The sequence below is a fragment of the Octodon degus genome, unplaced genomic scaffold, assembly GCF_000260255.1.
Source record: "Octodon degus isolate 3935 unplaced genomic scaffold, OctDeg1.0 scaffold00131, whole genome shotgun sequence".
NCBI lineage: Eukaryota > Metazoa > Chordata > Mammalia > Rodentia > Octodontidae > Octodon > Octodon degus.
In genome coordinates, this window is record NW_004524707.1 from 1,730,921 (window position 1) to 1,750,092 (window position 19,172).

General features: G+C 54.1%; 1 protein-coding gene across 6 annotated transcripts in view; it reads left to right on the forward strand.

Moving 5' to 3' along the window:
• The first annotated feature begins 1,967 nt into the window (after positions 1-1,967).
• The window catches only part of Ikbke (inhibitor of nuclear factor kappa B kinase subunit epsilon), a 21,523-nt gene continuing 4,318 nt past the window's right edge, over positions 1,968-19,172 (forward strand). Inside the window, exons 1-20 of one of the 6 annotated variants that reach the window (XM_023701205.1) lie at positions 1,968-2,164; positions 2,248-2,339; positions 2,668-2,752; positions 3,630-3,755; positions 4,027-4,145; positions 4,675-4,815; positions 5,153-5,282; positions 6,081-6,262; positions 7,106-7,266; positions 8,430-8,540; positions 8,769-8,948; positions 9,449-9,645; positions 10,327-10,391; positions 10,476-10,567; positions 10,677-10,763; positions 13,861-13,945; positions 14,044-14,156; positions 15,825-15,901; positions 18,371-18,410; positions 18,916-19,017. In XM_023701205.1, the coding sequence (XP_023556973.1) occupies positions 4,059-4,145; positions 4,675-4,815; positions 5,153-5,282; positions 6,081-6,262; positions 7,106-7,266; positions 8,430-8,540; positions 8,769-8,948; positions 9,449-9,645; positions 10,327-10,391; positions 10,476-10,567; positions 10,677-10,763; positions 13,861-13,945; positions 14,044-14,156; positions 15,825-15,901; positions 18,371-18,410; positions 18,916-19,017 (1,850 nt within the window). In that variant the 5' untranslated portion in view covers positions 1,968-2,164; positions 2,248-2,339; positions 2,668-2,752; positions 3,630-3,755; positions 4,027-4,058. Of the gene's footprint in view, positions 2,165-2,247; positions 2,340-2,667; positions 2,753-3,629; positions 3,787-4,026; positions 4,146-4,674; positions 4,816-5,152; positions 5,283-6,080; positions 6,263-7,105; positions 7,267-8,429; positions 8,541-8,768; positions 8,949-9,448; positions 9,646-10,326; positions 10,392-10,475; positions 10,568-10,676; positions 10,764-13,860; positions 13,946-14,043; positions 14,157-15,824; positions 15,902-18,370; positions 18,411-18,915; positions 19,018-19,172 lie in introns of all 6 variants that reach the window. The other 5 variants (XM_023701203.1, XM_023701207.1, XM_023701204.1 and 2 more) reach the window with 5 other exon arrangements.

Here is a 19,172-nt window from a genome sequence, read left to right on the forward strand (position 1 = left end):
GCTCTGCCCTTTTGCTACGCCACTCGGCCTCCTCTGTAGAGGCACACAGGAGGGCTCCTCTTCCCAAGGGCCACCCAGGAATCCCTCCCAACTTCAGCCCTGATGCCCCTGGGGACTGCCACTTCTCTTTCTAAGATTCTTCAGAGCCACTCGGGAAATGTGGTGAGACCTCTTAATAGACTTCTGCTGCCCCCTTTGGGGCCTCCAGGACGCCCCCCTCCCCGCATGAGACATTGGCCATATTACCCCGTCGAGGCACCAGCTGACACTCCTGCCTTTTGTTCCTGTAGAGGATGTGATGACATGGGGGACACCTAGTGAGATATGGATAGACAGACCGTCGCTGTCTCATCATTGAAACAAAAATCCAACACTTAATAGCTTACAGAGGAATTTATGGTGGCTCTTGGTCACAGCCCTCGGTCAGCTGGCTGCAAGGCAGAACACCACAGTAGCAGGGCCTCCTGCAGAGGCAAGTGCCTCTACCACAGGCCCAGGAAGCAGAGCACAAAAGAAGGTGGGTGTGGGGTACTTCCAGACCCTGCCCCCTCATGACCCTCTTCTCCTGACCAGGTCTTGCCTCCTAGCAGCAGCAGCTGCTGAATGCCCCACCTCTTCACAAGGCAGCTTTGGGGAGGCATCCTGGTATAAACCACTGCACACACACAGCACTCACTGTGCTGTCCTGTGTGAGCGGCTGGGCTGGCTGGAGCGAGGAAGAGGGGAGCACTGGCTCAGCAGGGTGGCATTTAGGGATGGCAAGGCTACAGTGTCAACCTCAGCAGGCTATAACAGATTTCTCACCAAAGACAGATGCTCTCTGTTGGCCAGCAGGGGGCATTCTGCCTCATAAAAATCTCTGAGGCCCTAGAGGGAGCAACTCCAACCTAATCAGAGCCAGATAATGAGAGGGCCAGAGCTGGTGGTCTTGTTGGAATAAATAGTTTCAAGTGGAAATCACAGGCTTCTCTCCCGCCCCAGTTCCAGGACCACAGAAATGCAGTTCTGTCCCACGCCCAGCAGGTGGGAGGCTGGGAATACTGTCTGGCTCTGACCTGCCTCTCCAGGCCCTGTGAGAAGGAAGCAAGGGCTCTAGCTCCTTGTTATCACAGGTAAATCTCTCAGAGCAGGAGGCAGTTTCTACTGTCACTTCTTCGAGGGGTGGAGCTGACAGGGGAAACCACCAGGTGTGGCCTTGGGAAAGTCCCTCCAACATTCTATCAAAACATGGAATTTCCTGGTTTTAACTACTTCTTATCCAACTGCTGACCCAAAGCTGCATGGAGCTTTTCAGCCTTCCTTGACCATGGGGACACAGGGCTGGCTGAGAGGCTGGCATACCTGGCTCTGGCCCTGCCAGTCTCTGAAGCAGAAGTAATTGAAGGAGCAATTACTGAACGGGGTGGGGCTCTGTGGTGCCTTCAGGTCTCCAACCCAGAGAGTTCCTGTGCCCTCCACACCTTCTGCACAGGGCAAGGAAAGGGTTGGGAGGGGACCATGTGGCCCTGGAGAGCGGGACCTGGGCTACGGGGCTTGCTGGTGGGCCTCTGCAGGCTCATGGGAGGAGTCAGATCCAACTTCACCTAGAGTGGCAGGCACAGGCGCAGCTCTGGAGCTCCTAGGTGTGGGAACTCTTCAGCTAACTTGCCTGCCAGACCTGCTGAGTTGACCTCAGTTGAGCCCCGAACCTCCCTGCTAGGTGAACTGTGTGAGAGGCCAGCACCTAAGCCTGTGCTGTTACCTCGGCTCTTTGTGGCTTGCATGCTGGTCCTGTTGCCCCCACTGGGCAATGCGTAAGACCTTCTTTCTCCCTTCTGCTTGGGTGAAGTGGGGGTAGCAGCAACTGGAGAACTGCCTGTCTCTTTAAGAGAGAGAGAGGGAGCAGGAGAGAGGTGGGGAGGAAGCCAACGAAATCAGGAAGTATAGGAGGCGCAGCCCTCAGCTATGCTGAGCTGGGCATGCTGCTGTGGGGCGGAGGCAGCGAGAAGCCCTGGACTCCAGCTCCCAGGGTGGCACAAGGCCATCCCAACTGGTCCCGCTCAGGGGACCCCGGGGCCCATGGTTACCAGGATGCTCTGGGCACTGCCCAAGAATGTATGCTGGCTCTGAAATTTTGGGTTGCTTCCTGGTCCCACAAGCCTCTGTCCCCTGCTATTGAGATGGGGTGAGTTTGGTGTTGTGGGGGAGGAGGCCCCCTCCTGAGTCCCTGGCCAGTGTCATGCACCCCCTGCCTGGGTCGCTCTGTAGCTGTTGGAGGCCAGGTGACCTGCATGCCCTCTCTGGGGGACATTCTTGGAAAGGATCATTTGGAGACCAGTGAGAGACTGAGAGGGAGAGCTGTGACCCAGAGGGGGGCTACCGTGGGCCAGCCGTGCTCCTTTGCCGGGTTCTGCTTCTGGGCGATCCCTCCCTTTGGGGTCTTTTTCCATGGCCAGAGTCCCAGGAGTAGGAGTGGCCAGGAAAACACTCTAAAGGCCCTGGGGAAGAGGGCTGGAACCTACCCCCTCACTGCCCCATGTGTGTGCATGCTTGCATGGGGGGTGGGGAGAAGGGGGTGACAAACAGGAAAGTGTTAAGGGTTGCGACTGGTAGCCTTTGATGGGGGCTGAGAATCAAACAGCAGCAAGGGGGCCTCTCATCTGCCCTGCCCTCCTCTTTCCGGTGTAGCTCAGGTCCTGGACTTGGCCCAGACAGAAAGTATAACACCCGCTTGCCTAGGAGAGCCTTTGCCTGACTCTGCGCCCAGAGCCAGGTAAGTGCTCTGGCTCCAGAAGAGCTGATGGAGTTAGGGGAGGCTGTGGGCAGATGCTCAGCTCAGGTGCATTGTGTCCACCAACTGCATCATCCAGCTGCTCCTCTCTGAAAGCTGGACACACATGCTGGGCAGGCAGGGCCGAGGGCCGAGAAGGCGGGGTCATGCCAGACCAGATGCGCTGCAGTCAGCATACCTGAGCTCAGGACGGGGCGCAGGCGCATCTGCACCGCACCACCTGCCGCCCGCCACCTACTGCGTCCTCAGCTCTGCCCAGCCCCCCTCGAGAACCAGCCCTCAGAAGAGGGAGGGAGGTGGCACGATCTGTGGTCCCATGTTTCTCAAGAGGTCACTGGCTCAAGCACCGGATGCTGTAGCATTTATATTTTTAAAAATGATTCCGGAGACAAAAGGTTCAGAGCTAAGCAGCATAGAATTCCAGGCCTGATGACCCTTAGCTTGAGAAATAAGGAGGTGTCAGAGCAGGAAAAGGCCCTTGTCTGCCAAGCCTTAGTTCAAATCTTGAAGGGACAGTGACCCCTCTTGTGCCCCTACCTCCAGGCATCCCCACAGAGCCAGACTGAGCACTGCTTGTCAGAAACTGAGTTGTAAGCTCTGAGGTCACACTTTCTGGAACCAGCTGCTGTAGGAACAGGAGGTTGTGATGGGAGGAAGCAGAGATGGGGAAGAGTTGTGGAGGGTTTTCAGATCCTCCCTCCACAGCCCTGTCCCTCTCTGCACCAGCACCTGGTGGCCTGAGGAGTAGCTGTGGGCCTAGGCAGCAGGAAGTGGCGGGCCAGGCAGGCGAGCAGGATGGGGGTGGGGTGGGGGCTCCAGGCTGGTGTCGCAATCCTGGAGATCTATGGTGGTGTGACAGGCTCTGCTGCCCAGCCGCCTGACCCGGGTCCTTCCTTCTGCACTGTCTTGCTCCTGGGACAGCGCCAGGCTTGGATACCAAAGCCCTAGAGTCCTCAGTGCTGGGAAGAGGTGAAGCGGCAAGAAGGTTTGTCTGCAGAGCAGCCTGCCTGGGAGGGGTGAGGATGGGGCATGGCCTGGGGGCTGCAGGCCCTGCTGCTGCTGCTGCTGCTGCTGCTTCTCTGCTGTGCTGGGCCTCTTTGGAGGAAGTTGCTCCACCCTTCTGGGCCTCCCTTTCCCTGCTGCCTTGCCTGTGAAATGCCACATGAAGCCTGGCATGAGATGGTCTCAGGGCACTGGTGGTGGGCACTCCAGGGCAGGGACAGAGGCCTAGGGCCAACGGTGTGGACTTTCTCCAGGTAGCAGGTGGCCAGGCAGGCCAGGGCAGGAGATGCAGAGCACAGCCAATTATCTGTGGCACATGGACGACCTGCTGGGGCAAGGGGCCACTGCCAGCGTGTACAAGGCCCGCAACAAGGTAGGCAGCAGTCTGGGCAGCCCTTGGCCACACAGGGCCCAGCAACCCCGGTGGGCTCGAGTGGCTGTCCTATGCACTTGGGGCAGCCTCCCCCCACCCCCCGGTTGCAGGCTCCTGGGGATGATGGCAGAGCACAGCTCCAGGGGAGGTGAGTGCACGTGGGCTCTTGGGACACCAGGATAGAGGCTGGACCCACGCCCTGCTCTGCCCCTGCTGCTCGGCTGTATGGAGATGCCACTCCATTCACAGACTTCAGAGTCCAGCCAGGCAGGCCCGGTTCCAACCCTAGCCCGGCTGCCCTTTCAGCCTGTCTATGACACTAGTGACCATACCAACAGCTGCGGCCTTTAGGGCGTCTGGGACACTGGATCTTGGTCAACTTCCAGTGGACCCTGAGAAGGAAGGAGCTGGGGGGTAGGAGCATCTCTGAGACGTGGCAGGAGAGGCCAGACAGAAGCCCACTGAGGGTGGCTTTTCCCTGTGGGTGAGACCTGCAGTCTCCTCATACCATCCCCTCCCACTGTGGCAGAAATCTGGAGAGCTGGTGGCTGTGAAGGTCTTCAACTCCGTCAGCTACCTGCGGCCCCGAGAGGTGCAGGTGAGGGAGTTTGAGGTCCTGCGGAAGCTCAACCATCAGAACATCATCAAGCTCTTTGCAGTAGAGGAGACGGTGAGCCCCATATTTTGGTCAGAGTAGGGTGGCCTCATCCTTGACTCTCAAAGTCTGGGGAGAGGAGAGCCCTGTGATCAGAGACAAACCCAGGAGGGGAGAGAAGAAGGTAAGAGGCAGAGGTGAGGTGGGACAGCACCTGGGAAAGGACTGGGCATCTGCGCCTAATCCACCTAATCCGAGAGGGCCTCCTAGAAGAGGCAGCCTTAGATTCCAGAGTGTGGGGCCTATGCAGCACCAAGTAGCAACAGCCAGGCTAGGAAGATGAACCTGGGGAAGAGCCACCTCTCTGTGTGGTGGGGCAGTGCCTGTCCTGAGCCTTCCTGCCCTCTTGCAGGGGGCCAGCAAGCAGAAGGTGCTGGTGATGGAGTACTGCCCCAGCGGGAGCCTGCTGAATGTGCTGGAAAGCCCGGAGAATGCCTTTGGGCTGCCGGAGGAGGAGTTCCTGGTGGTGCTGCGCTGTGTGGGTGAGTGGCCCTATCTATCCCCCAGGCTCCAAGCCTGTGCCCTGTGGACTGGGCAAAGCCTACCGATGTGATATGGAACAGGACCCCAACCCAAATGGACACCCTAAACCCACCAGGCATTTCACCCACAGATATAATCTATGTGTCTGCTTTTAAAAAAAAATTGCCAATTTAAAAATGACATTCAAACCAGTGTGGAAGGCAGCATTATTCACAAAAGCCAAATAGCGGAGACAGTCTAAAAGGGAAAAATGTGGTGCCTACCTGCAGTTGATGATAATCTAGACTTGAAAAGGGAGGAAATTCTTAGCCTCACACCTGTAATCCCAGCACTCTGGGAGGCTGAGGCAGGAGGATTGCAAGTTCAAGCCCACGTACACACTTCAATGACTTGAGGAAACCCTGTCTCAAAATTTTTTAAAAAAGATATGGGCTGGACTGGGATTGTAGCTCAGTGTGTTTCATGTGGGGAGATAAGAACATTCCAAAGATAGTGGGAGCCTTATCCGTAGGTCAGTGACAATGTGCCAGATGTCACTGAGCTACACATAAAACTGGTGAAGGTGGTAAGTTGTTAGGTGCAGTTTCATACACACACACACACACACACACACACACACACACACACTCCCAGACATAGAGAACCCACAGGAGCCCAGTGGCCTTGGGACCCCTCCTTTGCCCTTCGCCCAGTTCTGCTCTGCATCTGTGGTGGCCCCTGTTGCCTTCAAGAGTACCTGTGCATCAGGACCCAAGGACAGCGTTCCTGAGGTGAGGCCCAGGCCTGTCTGTCCCCAGTGGCTGGCATGAACCACCTGCGGGAGAATGGCATCGTCCACCGGGACATCAAGCCCGGAAACATCATGCGCCTGGTTGGGGAGGAGGGCCAGAGCATCTACAAGCTGACGGACTTCGGGGCCGCCCGGGAGCTGGACGATGAGGAGAAGTTCATATCGGTCTATGGGACAGAGGAATACCTGGTGGGTGACCTGCCAGGGACTGCTGCCTGCAGTGTCTGTGCCTCCCTCAGGAGGGGTCTGCAGGGTCCTAGCTCAGCCCTGTACCCATCCTATTTTTTAGAATAGCAGGGGTCACTGACTGCCCCAGCCAGTTGGACCCTAATAGAGGAGGGAGGGACACAGTGGCCCTTTGTTTGTTTGTTTGTTTGTTTGTTTGTATTACAGGCACTGACAGTGCAGTAGTTGATCTTTATTATCTATGCTATTTTTTTCTTTCTTTTTTTTTTGGTAAATTTATTTATTTATTTTTTCTTTCTTTTTTTCCCCATAATTTTATTGAGAAACAAATAGCAATGAGACAGTTTCAAACCAAATTGGTAGGACAGTTTCAATAATTAACACATTGCATACATTCTTCCTAGTGGTGAATTGCTGTACAAGATGTGGTCTTGATATCCTATTTACAAACACCATTAGAACAAATCCCTCTATTCATTAAGAGAATGTAACTATATATCTATCCTAACCACTTTGAATACACAGATACAAAATGAACATTCATCTGTGTCCCCTTTTTTGGTTAAGTTCCATCATTTAAATATTATAGGTGTGTAAATCAGCAAAATATTCTAAAAGAGTTCAGTAGTCCATAATAGTATTGGGTCTTCCCCCTTTGTTTTTTTTGACACAGGGTCTTGCTATGTAGTTCAAGCTAGGCTTGAAGTCACTATATAGCCCAGGCTGGCCTTGAACTCATGGTAATCCTCCTGCCACAGCCTTCCAAGTGCCAGGACAGCTGAAAGGCCATGGAAGGGTCTGACTGGTGGGGGCCTCTCTGGCTGCCCTCTAACTCTCTCCCCACAGCACCCCGACATATACAAGCGGGCAGTGCTGCACAAGCCTCAGCAGAAAGCATTCGGGGTAACTGTGGATCTCTGGAGCATCGGGGTAACCCTGTACCATGCAGCCACCGGCAGCCTGCCCTTTGTCCCCTTTGGTGGGCCACGGCGCAACAAGGAGATCATGTACGTGGCAAGGAGTGAGAGGGTTTGGGTCTGGGACATCCTCCAGGGGACACTTGGCCCCCATGGGCCCTGGGCCCTGTGGCTGTCTACTTTACCCTACCCCACACCAGGCTCCTTCCAGTGCCTTGGTCAGTCAAACTAGAAGGTGAGTGCTCCCTGGCTTCACCAGGGACCTCAATCTCGCCTCCATTCCTCACGCTGCATCAAGAATACTAGGGGTGCTCTACCACTGAGTTACTTCTCTAGCCATTTATTTTCTATTTTGGAACAGTCTAATCAAGTCTCTCAGGCTGGGCTTGAACGCCTCAGCCTCCCCACCGCGCCATGCACACTCCCTCCTCCCTTCCTTCATTCCCTCTGTGGAGGATCATGGAGATTTATCCAAAGCCGCCTTCTGTCTGAAGGTAGAGCAAGCTTGCCAGGTCCAAGGTCTGGTTCTGGCTTCCACTGGGGACAGGAGTTGCTTCCAGAGGGCACTTCCCGAAGCAAAGAGATTTAAGGTGGTATTGTAGCAAAACTTCAGAGCCCAGGGAATCCTTGAAACTCCAGGGTTTGTGGAGCCCGGATGGAAGCTAACTAGGGAAAGGACCTGGTCCTGGGACAAGTTCCATAATGGGAGTAGGGAGCGGGTGGGAAAATGGCTCTTGGGCCTGGAGCTAAGAGTATTTTTATGAACTTTAGGGAAGGAAAGCACAAGTTGTACACAGTGAGCCGACCTGGGCTTTGGCTACCAGATGGGGAAGAGGGGAGAGCTGTGGAGTAGGAGAACAGGCCACGGGCTGAGTCTGCCTCTTCTGGATGGGCTGGGTTCACTTCTCACAAAGCTTCTACTGGAATGTCACCACTGCCCTAGCAGCTAGGTGAGACAGAGTTAAGTCAGGGTTCCCATGTCCCTTCAAAAATGTGAAACAGTTCCACTAATGACCTCCCCTGACCTCTCTGGCCCCCAATCCTCTGGCTCTTGCCTCTAAATATGGGTCCCTAAAGAATGTCCCTTCATCAGTTGATTAGCAGGGAAGTCGAGGCACACACCCTCAGCTCAGGTGCCAGCCATGTGGCCCCACATTCAGCCAAGAATGGCACCAGCTCTGTGCTGAGTTCCTCGCCACTTGAAGAGTACTGAGCTCTGGGGAACTTGCTGACCTGGTCCCACCTGCCCCCAGGTACCGGATCACCACGGAGAAGCCAGCAGGGGCCATTGCAGGTGCACAGAGGCGGGAAAATGGGCCCCTGGAGTGGAGTTACAGCCTCCCCATCACCTGCCAGTTGTCCACGTGAGTGGGAACCACTTTCTCTGATGAGTGCAGCCCAGCCTGCTGAAGGCTGGGTGTGCCACGCTGCCTGTGGTGCATTATCTTGGGCCTTACAGAAAGTCTCCTCAGTCTGACTTGCCACACCATCTGGGTCCTGGGCCCTGGGGCTTCTCCTGGGAATTCCCATAGCTATGTAAGCAGGACACACCCTGTCCCAGCCCTTGATAGTCTCATGTCCTGGGAGAGCAGGGGGCTACAGAGCCAGTTGGTACCCATCCTGGCCAACATCCTGGAGGTGGAAGAGGCCAAGTGCTGGGGCTTCGATCAGTTCTTTGCGGAGACCAGTAATATCCTGCAGCGGGTCGTAGTCCACGTCTTCTCCCTGTCCCAGGCCATTCTGCACCACATCTACATCCATGCCCATAACACGTGAGTGGGGACAAGGGAGGTGGGGACTTTCTCTGCCTGAACAGCAGCCTGTTTCAGGCAGCTGGGGACTTAGTAGACAGGAGAGCTTCAGGGTTCAAATTTAGCTTGGAAAAGTGCTAGTTCCACTGAGGTGGAAAGGTTTCCTTGCTTACACCTCAGAGATTCAGTGTTCTTAGAATATTAGTGTGTATTATAAAGCCGGGGTGGTGCATGTGCATGTGTGTGGGTGACATTTTCTGAAGCACTTTATGGAATGCTTTATGGGACTAGGAGAATTTTAGCAGTAAGTACAGGTACAAAAGCAGATCCTGGGCACTGGGATTTCTGCATTCTGTTCCCATCAGCCTGCAAGATACAGTCCCCTCCCTTTATCCAACTTCAATAAGGGAGAGGACCATCTGGGTCCCTGTCACTGGAAGGCTGAACTTTTTCCATGGGCAAAGTTCTGGCTGTGTTTTGCCCACCCCAACCCTCCCACACCATGCTTCTGCCATTTCCAGGATTGCCATCTTTCTGGAGGCTGTACATGAGCAGACCAATGTCGCCCCCCAGCATCAAGAGTACCTCTTTGAGGGTCATCTTTGTGCCTTCGAGCCCAGCCTCTCAGCACAGCACATTGGCCACACGACTGCCAGCAGCCCCCTGACCCTATTCAGCATGGCCAATGACACCTCCAAGGGGCTGACCTTCAGGGATCGTGAGTAGACCGAGGCTAGATCTTCTGTCCTGGCGAGATTCTCCTCCAGGATGCAGGGGTTACAACCCAGGGCAGTTTTCCTTTTGCGTTTCTTTGGGCCCACATGGGACAGAGGCAGGTCTGAGTGTTAATCCTGCACATGCCTCTAAGATGCCACAGGACTTACGAAGGCTTCCTGTGGTCCTCAGAGCTGTGAAAAAAGCTCTCATCGAAACAGGGACATTAGCATTTAATATGCTGTCCAGGCCCTGTGATTTGAGGGGGTGCAGGGTGTTTGTGTTAGAAGAAGGGCAGGTGGCCAGGGATCCAAGTTCTTTCTCCAGGGTCTAGAAAAAATATTATTCCTTCTCTTGGAATGCTGACCCAATTTCATCCTCCTTTGGGGTGGGGAAAGGCGATTAATCTTGAAGAACAGCAAGGTTTAGCCCGTTTTTTGTCTGTTGAAATGGGCCTTAAGCTTGAGGGTGTAGTTACAAAAATGTCCAAAAGGTGGCAGCAAACAACTGCAACTGGAAAGACCGATGCGGTGTAAATCCGGGTTTGGAAGATGGGGCTTTGGTTGAGTTGTAAAGCTTCGGGAGAGAGAGAGCTCAGCAATGACAGGAGAGGGCGAGTGTGTGCCCGGAACAAGGACGTTGGTCCAGGTCATTGAGGCAGGCCACTCATACAGGGTCTTTGCAGCTGCTGTGGACATCCCCAAGTTCGTCCCCAAAGTGGACCTGCAGGCAGATTATAGCACTGCTAAGGTGAGAACAGCCCCGTGGGGGGCGGAGTGTGTGTGGCACAGGGGTAGGAAATGTGGGATCGACCCTGCTCTCTGTGTGTTTCAGGGTGTGCTAGGCGCTGGTCATCAGGCACTGAGGTTGGCGCGAGCTCTGCTGAGTGGGCAGGAGCTGATGCTACGGGGTCTGCACTGGGTCGTGTGAGTGCCTGTGAGGACAGGGGTGACGCGGAGGGACCACACGGCAGGCCATCTGCAGTGTTTTTGCACCCTGGACAAGGTGGCCCTAACTCAAGTTCCTCTTGAGCAGGGAGGTGCTCCGGGCCACGTGCAGGCAGACCCTGGAGGTCACCAGGACCAGCCTCCTCTTCCTCAGCAGCACCCTGGCCACTGAGAGGTAGGTGTCCTGCTCCGGCCAGCTGGGACCCCACACCCCTTCTCCTTCTCTTCCTCTCTCCTGGTACCCAGTGATGCACCAGCCTTCCGCTCTCTTGTCTTGGGCTACAGGGATGGTGGCGTGGGAAGGGAGTCGGGAGGAAAAGGCCGAGACGGAGGAAAAGGCCTCGGAGGATGGCGGGTCTGGAGATGAGAGGTGAAGGAGGGTGTCACGGCCAGACCACTGCTTGAAAGCCCGTGCAGGACCCGAGTCCAGGAGCCCGAGGCAGCTGTAGCCCTACTCATTGAGAGATGGGAAGCGACAGTGCAGATGCTGCCGCCGTGTGGGAAGGGCCCTGCCATGCCGGAACTGCCCCTCCCAGCCTGGGCGCGGTGCCCAGTGAGGCTGCCTGGCTCTTGGCAGCACAGCATGGATGCTGGAGCAGGTGGAGGCAGTGAAGGCACAGGGGAGGGACAGGAGCATCTCCGGGTGACAGGGGCAGGGCCGAGCTCCTTCAGAGCGCGGCAGAGAGGAAGGATCCAGCCACAGCACTCCTGTGAGCAGCCCCTCCCCACAGGAAGGGGCCAGGGATTGGTGTGGCGCTAGGCCACACAGAGAGGCCAGTGTTGCTCTTCCGGTCCATGAGGGTGACAGGGGAGGCGCGCAGGGGTCACTGCAGAGACGGGCAGAGCAGCACGAAAGCCATCCTGGAAGACCAGGCTATAAAGGCCAAAAAGAGGCAGCCCCTGGCTGGGGAGGTCTGTGCAGAGACGGAGGAAAAGGCCTCAGAGGATGGAGAGGCTGCTGGGGGGGTGCTGAAGCCACGGGCCTGGTGACCAGTGTCCTGGCCAGACAGTCAGAAGGGGACAGAGGGGAAGTGCAGGGAAGGACACACAATCCTGGGCAGGCAACCCGGCCTGCATGGCTGCTGCTCCTCCAGAGGAGCCATGTGGGCAGCCAGCCTGGTTATAGAGATCCTAAGCCTTCCTCTAGCTCCTCCCAAAAAAGTGTGTGTTCATATAAACTTGTTCTCTCAAAAAGCCCTTTATCCTTGAGGTCCTGTTGGACCCCCACAAACACCTTTGTAGGAGGAAAGAAATTTGTCTTCCATTTTGTTTTTTTGTTTTTTTTGTTTGTTTGTTTTTTTGTTTTTGTATTTTAGGGAAGGGTTTACAGTGTGTTCAGGGTCTCACTACTAGACTGGACTCATAGTGATCCACCTGTTTACAGCCTCCCAAGAGCTGGGATTATAGGCATCCAATCTCAATTGCCTAGTCTCAATTGCCATCTCAGCTCACCCCAGGGGTGGGGCAGGGGCAGGGCCAGCACAGCAGGCTGGGGGATCGAACCCCTGGCCCCTGTGCCTGCGTGGAGGCGCTTTAATCCGCAGAGCTATTTGGCCGGCCTTCCATTTTGTAAATGAAGAACCTGAGGCCATAAAGATGACAAGTGTGGCCACAGGATCAGGATTTAAACCTAGGGACACACACACACACACAGACACAGACACACACACACACACACACACACACACACACACACACACACACACTTTGCTAAGCCCTGGGGACAGCACATTGGAAAGCAGACCTCAGCCTTCATGGTTTCCAGGTTCCCTCCTAACTCTTCTTGGCCTCCTCCCTCCTGACCCTTCACTTCCAAGCTAAAGCACATGAGGCTTTTCATTCTTAATTGTTAGTTTAAAAACATGTTATGCTGATGAGACAGAGCAGAGAAGCACATAATTGTAACCTCAGCACTCTGGGAGGCTGAGGCAAGAGGATCAAAAGTTCTAGCCCAGTAACTTGAGAATTAAGTGAGAACTTGTTTCAAAAGACTGAAAAGGGGCAGAGGATACAGCTCAAAGGCCCTGTGTTCAATCCCCAATACTGTAATCAATTAATCAATAAACAAAAATATTTAAATATACACATCAATGGTAGGAAGTTAAAATGTACAGCTAGGCAAACATAAAGTGAAAATATCACCCACTACCTCCTAGAAACAGGTTCTTACACTTTAATAATATATCCTTGCCTAATACATAGCTTACCACTGTAAAGGGATGCTATGTTGGCTATACTAGCCAACATGACAGTTTTCTGTATCAGCTGTTTTGTACTCCGCTATTCTTGGCAGATGAGCTTGGCCCTCTGTGGCAATGTGGTTTGATCTCATCTGGTGCTCATCTCTTTTCAAATGTTTCTACTGATGCCCCAAATTTCCTTTTACATCCCATTTCCAAATGAGGACCCCATCCAAGACCATGCCTTGTACTTGGGTGTTACATCTTCTATGTCTGAAGCTAGCGCCAGTTCCCTTCCCCCACTTCCTGCTTTGCATGCCTCTGGTGTAGTGGAGGGACCAAGGCCATTGTTCCGTCTTGAGGGCTTGTCTGGACCTTCCTCGTGGTGCCTTTTGGCTTGTTCTTTCCTGGCACTTCCTGTATGTCAGGAGCGCTGCAGGCTGCATGGATTCAAGTTACGCTCTGCCTTGCGGCACATCATGGGCTGTGCTAGGGGCGTTACCTCACCACACCACTGGCTGGGAACAGCCGGATCCTTCTCTTCACAGTGTTTTTCCTTGATTGTTTCACTGGGAGCACAGGGAACTGATACTCCAAGTCCTAGCAGGCGATTGTCTAGTAGTCTACGAAAGATGGGTTTCCTTTATCAATGAACTCTTGGCTGGAATAGTGCTTGCCTTGGAAAGCAAGGTCCTGAGTTCGATCCCTGATACCACCAAAAAAAAAAAAATACAATAAAATTAACTCTTGGCTAACATGGAATACAGTTTCTACTGGAAAGGAGCTTCATTCTTTCTGTCGAGTTACAAACATTCCTGGTCAGGGGTGCATTTGCAGCCACCTGCGCTTGTACATTTTCATAGATTCAAGGAGTTTGAATCCAATCTAACTTTTATTCTTTGCACTCCTCAGTAGTGTCATAGCTGTGGCATGCGGGGCACTCTTCCAGTTGGTTCCTCTTCCAAACACAAAACTCTGTTCCCCCAAGACCTGAGAGCTAGCATGGCTGCCCCGAAGATGTCCTGCTCAGCAGTGGTCACGGAGTCTCTAGCTCCCTCCTCATATGCAGCTTTCCTCTTCCCTTTTCTCCAGGTCCAGCAGCACGGCCAGGACACTGGAGATGCCTGAGGTTCGCGAGCTGAAGAGGGCCACAGAGCTGAGGGACAAGCTACAGACTGTGAGTGCGCTGAGGGTGGTCAGTGGTCAGTGGCCAGCCAGGCTGCCAGTGGGTTCTCAGGCGAAGACCCCATGGATGTCTGTCTTTTTGCCCCATAGCTGGCTACGGTCCTCTCCAGATGTTCTCAAGATGTTGCAGAGACCCAGGTGAGCCTGGGCCACCTGAGCTTGGAGCTGGCGAAGAACCGGGATCAGGTACATGAAGACAGAAGGTCTGTGGGAGTTTCCTAATTTGTGGGGTGGAGGCTGGGAGAGGCAGCCCTAATGGCCCAGCAGCCTTTGCAGAAGCCCACCTGCTCCCTCCCTGCCCTCAGCAAGGTGCTAGGGCAGGACTGAGCCTGCCCCACCCCCAGATCAGCCAGCAGGATGACAGGGTCTGGGGTCCCCTGAGTATCCAGGAACCTGAGTTAGGAATCTTCGCAGGTACCATGGCTCCGAACGGAGAGTGCCCACACTCTGCCAGGCCCTCTCCCTGTAGCAATAGTAATGTAATAACACCTGCTTATAAAGAAGATGTTCCTCCCTCTGTGGGGTCAGTTTGTCCTCAGAGGCAGGAAGATCTCAAGTTTGAGGCCAGCCTGGGGGACTTAGGGAAACACTGTTTCAAAATCAAGCAAAAAGTACAGAGGATTTAACTTGTGGAGTACTTGCCTGGCATGTGTGAACCCCCAAGTTTAATCCCAGTACTGAAGAAACAAACAAAAGAGAAACTGCCCTGGATAGAGCTCCTTGTGCTGTGACAAGTCACAACAGTGGGGCAGCAAGTCACATCTGTCTGCCACCAAAGACTGTGGTCTTAGCCTACAGCAGGTGTGGATTTGCAACTTTTCTTCCATTACAAACATTTCAAAAGGCCTACCTCCATCCCCTAGCGGACGTGGCTGTATCTAGCCACAGTCTCATGCCCGTGCAAGCAGGGAGCCATGTCCCCACCACAGAGCCGCAATCCGTGTCCTGCACTCTAACTCCAACATTCTGAAAATGCCTCAGCCCGAGCCCAATGGGCACAAGGCTCTGTAGTCTTTATTTGCCCCCTTAGAGTGAGTACCCCTGTGTTTCTCGGAGGGGGTGTACCAGACTGGAGCGCTACCCCCACCCCAGGGTGCACAGCATGTTGTCTGTTTGCTGAGTCTCTGAGCCCTGAGACTGGAAGATGGTTCTGAATCTGGAGCCCACCTGGCCCCGAGCCGTGTCCCCCATCTTGCCCCCACTTCCATGTTCTCGAAAGGGTGGCCAAGCCCAGGGGTCCCCTGTGCTCTGGTCAGAGCTGGACTCGCAGGAGGATTTTTTTTTTTTTTCTTCGTGGAACTGGGGATTGAACTCAGGCTCTTACGCTTGCCAGGCAAGCACTTATGCTACAGAGCCATCTCCCTGGCCTCTCGCAGGAGGATCTTAGGGAGGAAGTGGATCGTGTGGCTCCCAGGGGTGCAGAAGGGCACCCCAAAGTGTCTGTGTCAGCCCAAAAGGGGAAGCAACAATGGGTCCTGACCCTAAACCCTAGGGTAGACCCCCAGCATTAGAGTCCTGCGAGCTTACAGGAGGGCTGAGCTCACTCTCCTGAGTCTGTCTTGATTGAAATGAGATTGTGGCTTCATTCTTTTTGCGTCCATACTGTACTAGGCTCTGGGTAGCCCAAAAAGAGCCTGGCCAGGTGACCGAGGGGAGAGTCATGCTCGCCCCTATCCTGGGTGCGCCCAGGCCTCCCCACCTTCCCTGCAGCAGCGGCTTCCTCTACTTTGGTTCCCTCAGTGTATGGGTGGAAGAGGGGAGAAGCAAGGCTCCCAAGCTCAGGGCCAGCACAGCCACACCCGCTCCCGGCCACCATGGCCCCTCCTTTGGCCTTTTCCCTGTGCTATTTGATTCTCTTGCCTCTGCCGCAGCACCCAGCAGATCCAGAGTTGCCTGGACAAGATGCACGTCATCTACAAACAGTTCAAGAAATCTAGGATGAGGCCAGGTGAGACCTCGGGAGAGCTTAGGTGGCATGGGTGGGGTGCACACCTGTCCTCCCAGCTACTTTGAAGGCAGAGAAGCAGGAGGATCACGAGTTTGAGGCCTGGGGCCAGGAAGATAGCTCAGTGGCATAAGCACCTGCCTAGCAAGTACGAAGTCCTGAGTTTGAACCCCGGTACCACCTCCCCCCAAAAAAACCTTTGAGGCAGCCTGGGGACTTAGGGAGACCCTGTATCAAAATCAAACAAAAAGGGCTAAGGGTGTAACTCAGTGGTGGAACATTTACCTGGCGTGCGTGAACCCCTCAGTTTAATCCCAGTACTGAAGAAACAAACGAAAGAGAAATAGCCCTGGAAAAGGACTGCCTGTGGTAACGGCACTTTATAGCTTATGGTGTATTTTTCTGTAGATTGTCTTTGGGACACTGAGGTAGCCATGTTTCTCAGAAAGTGGGGATCAAGAAAAATCCTCCTTAGAGCCACTGGGCTGTGTGTCTTACCCATATTACATTAATCCTCAGAAAGATTGGGCAGGGACGTCCTCTACACATATGTTGTCTTCTCATAGTGATTTTCTTTTTCAGTTTTTTTGTTTGTTTGTTTGTTTTAGCTTTTTTGAGACAGGGCCTTACTATATAGTTCAGGCTGGCCTTGAACTCACAACATAACCCAGGCTGGCCTCAAACCTGAGGGAATCTTCCTGCTTCGGCCTCCCAAATGCTGCAGTTACAGGTGTGCAGCGCCACACCTGGCTTCTCATACCCAAAGTAGAAAGTAGAAGGAGACAGGTGAAATTAACTTTAATATATTTTACTCAACTCCGTATGTCCCCAGTATCATTTCAGCATGTAGTCAATATAAACAAGATTACTAAAGAGCTATTTCATGTTCCCTTTCTGTGCTGAGTCTTCAGAGCCTCGTGTGTATTTCCCATCCACGGCACATCTCTACTCGGAAGCTGCATGTTTCACAAAGTAAAATGTCGTCTTAATGCAGCCATCAAGCTCTGTGTAATGGGAGAGATGTGTCACACTGTGTTAGTTTTAAAATTTAAATGAATGCAAGTAAAAACTCAGATCCTCAGCTGTGCTAGCTGTGTCAGGGACTCTGTGGCCGTGGGTACCTGGCAGCCATCGTGGTGGACACGCAGGTCTGCAGAAGATAACCTCTCTCTAGGCTGCCCCTTGTCCAATTGGCCACCTCTGTAGTGACTTCAGATCTCAGAGGCAGGAACCCACAACCCTGTCATTCGAGACCGCAGCACCTCCCTGGTGCCAGGACGCATCCTCAGGGCTGTGGCTGTTCTAACACTATCTAATGCTCATAGAGACTGTAGGCACCACATCCTCCCAGTTTTACAGATGAGGAAACTGAGACAGAGAAAGGCTAAGTAGCCCAGGCAATGGAGCCCTGCTGCTTTTAACTACCCCTTCTGACAGCCTCAAAGGACTTTTATTTCTAGTGGTCTTTCAGCTCCTTTATTAAAATCAGAAATGAGCCCTTAGCTCATCACACCTGGGATGTTGAAAGAAGTTATTCCAGTGGGTGTGGGGGCACAAACCTGTAATCCCAGCTACTAGGGAGGCTGAAGCAGGAGGATTTCAAGTTCAACATCAGCTAAGACAGACTCAGCAAGACTCTGTCTTAAAGATTTAACAAAGGGCTGGGTATAAGGCTCAGTGAAAATTCCCAGGGTTCAATGAACTAGTGCTGCACCAAAGGGGAGGAAGCCACTGGAGAAGGCTGAGTAATGTTCCGAGCACGCTCTTCCCCGATCCGTGCAAGAGTCTGTGTGGTACGTGTGATGGGGCAAGACATGGGCTCCATGAGGCCAGATCACTTGCTCTGAGCATGCAGGGCTGGGACTTGTGCCAGATCTCCGGATGTCCCAAGTGCCCTCAGCCGCTGCAGGCTCAGGAAGGGGATCCTGCTGTTAGGGAAGCAGAGTGGAAAGACTCAAATCTGGGTCACCTCCTGTTGCAGCTGCCACCACCTAGGAGGGCCATTCCCTGGGAACCCAGCAGGGGGCAGCACCTCCCAGAACTTGAGCATTAAGGCCCCTCAGGCCAGTGGGTTTGCGTGTGAAACTGCAGGCAGCTGTCTGGCCAAAGTGCCTCTTGTGACCAAAGTGGCTATGCACACAGGGAGGCTGGAGTGGTGGCCTAGCTTGTCCACCTCATTGCTGCACAACCACCTGGCTGTGTCTGCAGCGTGACTGCAGGGATAGGGCCAGCCAGCTACAGACATTAGCCTCTTGGGAGTGTGGCTCCTGCTTCCCACCTGCAGTGTCCCCAGCTCCCCCCCACCCCCCCACACAGCAGTTTCTCTGCAACCTCCACCCCTTCTGCCCTTCCTGGATTTCTGGGCTGTGGGTTCCCTGAAACAGGGCCCCAGGCTGAGCTGTCTGTATCCATGTCACTGTCCCTACCCTGTGGCACTGCTTCAGTAGGTGACATCATTCCTGTTTCCCTCAGGGCTCAGCTACAACGAGGAACAGATTCACAAACTGGATAAGTGAGTGACCCCGTCACTGGCTGAGGGGCGGGGTCGTAAGGCACAGTGATGCTCTGTGCAGATGGGGAGCCAGGAGGCCTTGGTCCCCAGCTATGGCTGGGCAGTGTTTGGGGGTGGCTGTCTGGGGCAGGTTTCTGGGGCCAGGGGAAGGGGAAGGAAAGCTGCAGAGCTGAGTCAGAGGGAGGATTTGCAGTTCTCCACCTGACCCAACACACATGTGCATAGTCAGGTATTTCCTGTGTCTGACTGTCCTTCCCTCCCCCAGGGAACCAGCTTGAGTGTGCCAAGTGTACTTCCAGGGCCCTTTGTTCTCCATCTTTGTCTACCTGTTGACACACCTGCCTCACTGGCCTCCGGCTTTCTCAGTCCCAGAGTGTGGCCACTGTCTCCTCCCTCCTTGGAGCCCATCCCTGCCGGGTGGTGGTGAAAAAGGACAAACACACTCACTGGGGGCATAGGTGGCTGCAGCCACTCATGCCTGGGCTGTGCTTTTTGGTCCCTCCAGGGTGAATTTTAGTCATTTAGCCAAGAGGCTCCTGCAGGTGTTCCAGGAGGAGTGTGTGCAGAGGTATCAGGCATCCCTCCTCACGCACAGCAAGTGGATGAGGTAACGGCCTGGATGGGCCCCAGGGCTGCAAGAACGGGGAGGGAGGGAGGGAGGGAGGGAGGGAGAGAGACAGAGACAGAGACAGACAGAAGAGACAGACACAGACAGAGAGACAGAGAGGGAGGGAGAGAGACAGAGACAGAGACAGAGACAGA